This window comes from Cebus imitator, unplaced genomic scaffold, assembly GCF_001604975.1.
Source record: "Cebus imitator isolate Cc_AM_T3 unplaced genomic scaffold, Cebus_imitator-1.0 Scaffold446, whole genome shotgun sequence".
Classification (NCBI taxonomy): Eukaryota; Metazoa; Chordata; class Mammalia; order Primates; family Cebidae; genus Cebus; species Cebus imitator.
In genome coordinates, this window is record NW_016107761.1 from 923,200 (window position 1) to 926,472 (window position 3,273).

The 3,273-nt window shown below is 51.8% G+C and overlaps 1 protein-coding gene across 1 annotated transcript; it reads right to left on the minus strand.

The window, feature by feature from the left end:
• Positions 1–242: 242 nt before the first annotated feature.
• LLCFC1 (LLLL and CFNLAS motif containing 1) lies at positions 243–1,582 on the minus strand. The gene is made up of 2 exons (XM_037732375.1): positions 1,318–1,582; positions 243–770 (listed from the first exon to the last, which is right to left on the minus strand). The coding sequence occupies exons 1-2, from the start codon at positions 1,577–1,579 to the stop codon at positions 565–567; spliced, it is 468 nt and encodes a 155-aa protein (XP_037588303.1). The 5' UTR covers positions 1,580–1,582; the 3' UTR covers positions 243–564.
• Positions 1,583–3,273: the final 1,691 nt, after the last annotated feature.

Below are 3,273 nucleotides of genomic sequence, written 5' to 3' on the forward strand. Positions count from 1 at the left end.
TGGCTTGTTCCTGCTACGTTTTATGCCTGGAAGTCAGAAACCAGGCGGGAGAAAAATACTCCGAAGTGAGAACAGAGAAGAGGGAGAAATGTCAAAAATATCTCATGGACACAAGAAAAGGAAAGAATCAGCAATTGGTGACCTGGTGCGTTTCCGCCCAGTGGACCAAAGATTGGACAATAAAGCAGTCTAGTTAGAGACGAGAAGGGCTGGGATTAAGTGTCGGAAAGCGGCTCCCAATTTTCTCAGGATTTTATTGCTATTTGATTGTCATTGCCTCTTCCCGCTAATCTGCTGTCCTGAACAAAAGCAGGGGAGCTGTGGGAGAGGAGGACGTGGGTCTGCTGTCTCTGGTCCCGGGAGATGAAACTCTGAGCCCAGAGAGGCAGTCAGTTGGCACTGCCGGCAACTGGTGTCTCTCCTGCTGAACCCTGAGGTACAGTGATGGTGATGAGAGGCAGAGAGCCATGCCTGCATCGCCTCTGGGAGTTGTGAGCTGGAGCCTATGGGGGGGAGGGGGTTAGCGAGTGAGCGTGAAGCAGAGGTAGATATCCAGGAAACAGGCTAACTCACTGGCAGCCTCAATGGCCCTCCCAAGAAAACCGTGAGGCTGGCCAGACTAAAGCAGAAGCCGAGGTGAAAAGGGTGGTGGTGAACAGCGGCCGTCTCGGACGTCTCGTCGTCTTCTTGCTGGGCCATGTCCACCGCCTGCCACATCTCCCCCACTGAGGAGGCCACAAAGTGCTCTTCGAACTCTTCTTGATTCTGCTCTGGAACAGGGGAAAAGGACGAGGACTGAGCCCTGACCCTGGCCTAAACCAGAGAGGATAAGTTAGAATAGGAAAGCCCAGGGCTGCAGGCCCAATTGCCCATATCCTTGACCTTGACCAGACAGTGGATGCTCTTTCTAGAGGTTTTTTCTGATCCGTGTTCAACCACAGCCCACAGCCACAGGTCAAACACACACACACACACACACACACACACATACACACACACACACACACACACACTATTCCTAAGGCTAGCTCCCTCCTCTAGGGTTTCAACACTGGGGGAGTCAGGGATCACCTTGAAGCATGACAAAAGCCAGCCAAATGCACCACGCTTACGCACACAGAGGTTGCGTGCAAGTTCAGCTGGCCCATGGTGTGCCCTGACACTATTATTTCACATGGTAACAATCAGGGCTGGAGTTTCCTCCCATAACCCAGACCCAGGTCAGGTCTCACCCTAGCCTCATCAGTGGCCTGGGCCCGGCCTCACACAGACCTGACCCTGAGCCTTCAGACTCTCCCGTCTTTTTTTTCTACCTACCAGCAAAGGTTGTTTTCTCTGTCTGGCTCCTGTCTTTGGGTCCTGGGCTCCCCTTCACAGGCTTCACCTGCAGCAGCAGCAAGATGGCAACCAGGAATGCTGCCCTGCAGAGCTGGCGGGCCAGGGGAGGCATGGATCTGCCAACCCACTGCCTTTGGCCGCCCCCTGCTCCCAGTGCCCAGCAGGCTACCCGCACCTCCTGCCCCATTCCTGTCCTGGCCCTGATCCCTTTCGAGGGCTGTTTTCTCCCCTTCCCTTCCATGGGACCCCTGACTTCACATGTTCTGTGACATCACAACTGTAGGCCCGACCTTCACTCCGGCTCCCTAGAGCATTCCGTTGCCAGGCATGAGAATGGAGCACAGCCAGCAGGGATGGCAGAGTCTTCCAAGATGAGCGCAGTGGGTCATCCTGTATTTAGCAACAGAAATGACCTAAGAATTTGGAATGTACATTCACATCCATTAGATCCACGTAGCAACGAGGACTGCAAAATCATAGTGTTGCCATACTTATTACATGCATGAGGAAACTAAGACTCACTGAAAAAATGACTCACCCAAAATCACCCAAATATTAAGGGGCAGAAAAGGACACTTGGTTAACTTTTACTTTAAAATATGATATTTTCCCACTATTCCACACGGCCTTTCTTTCAGAAGAGTAGTTTGCCTAGGATGAGGTTCAGAACAGATGTGCCAGCCAGGATTCTCAAGTCATGGGGTGAACATGCTGCTTTACATGAAGCATGGGTCTGCCAGAAAATAAAGATGGGGAGGAGCGCAGGGTGAGGGTGAGCAAGGGCGCAGGCTCTGTGTGTGTGTGAGAGACACAGAGACACAGAGAGACAGAGACAGACAAAGAGAGACAAAGATAGGCAGAGACAGACAGAGACAAAGACAGAAACTGAAGGGTAGAGACAGAGCGAGAGACAGAGAGAGATAGACACTGAGGAGAGAGACAGATGAAGAGAGTGAACAGAGAGACAAAGAGCAGGGTGCCCGCACCCAGTAGAACCCATTCCCACCCTCTCTTCATCTCCCCTGGTTTTCCCCCTTTTCTAGCCTTTGCCCTCTTGTACCACCAGGCTGAAATGCCCTCTTCTCTCATTTTACACCTTTCTGTACTCTTTTTTTTTTGAGACAGAGTCTCACTTTATAACCCAGGCAGGAGTGGGTTGGCGCAATCTTGGCTTACTGCAACCTCTGCCTCCCAAGTTCAAGCAATTCTCCTCCCTCAGCCTTCCAAATAACTGGGATTACAGGTGTGTGCCACCACACCGGGCTAATTTTGTATTTTTAGTAGAGACAGCGTTTCTCTATGTTGGTCAGGCTGGTCTCAAATTCCCAACCTCAGATGATCCACCCGCCTCGGCCTCCCAAAGTGCTGGGATTACAGGCATGAGCCACCGCGTCTGGCTCCTTTCTGCACTCTTGGACAGAAAGAAAAGGTTGTTAGCGGCTCATCTCCTATCCCATTGCTTGCCAGAAGGAGTTAAGAGTCTGCAGAGAAGCCACAGTGTGGCAGGGAGTCTGGAATCCCAAATAACAGATGTGGAAGAATCCTGCCTCAGGACCTGGATGCGCCTCCTGCCCATGAGGCTGGCGAGCACAGGTCTGTTGGCAGCAGCTGGATGTGGGTAGTCACCCCCAACTGCTTCTTGGGCAGAGATGGATGGAAGGTTGTAAGTTAGGGAGACAGACTGAAGGCCTTTTTTTTGAAACCAGAAACAGAGGCATATGCCATGAGATGCAGGATGGATGCTGACAGGTAAGAGGAGAGTTTAGTCACTCCTGCACTTTCATAACCAGTTCACGCTGCTCCTGCTCATCCATGCATACCAGCCCTGAATGAAACACCACATGCAGATCCAAGGACACTGTGGAGACAGGCACCCTTTCTGCAAGAGGGAACTTCAGAAAGGGTAACACACAAGGAGGTGCTTTCCCACAGAGG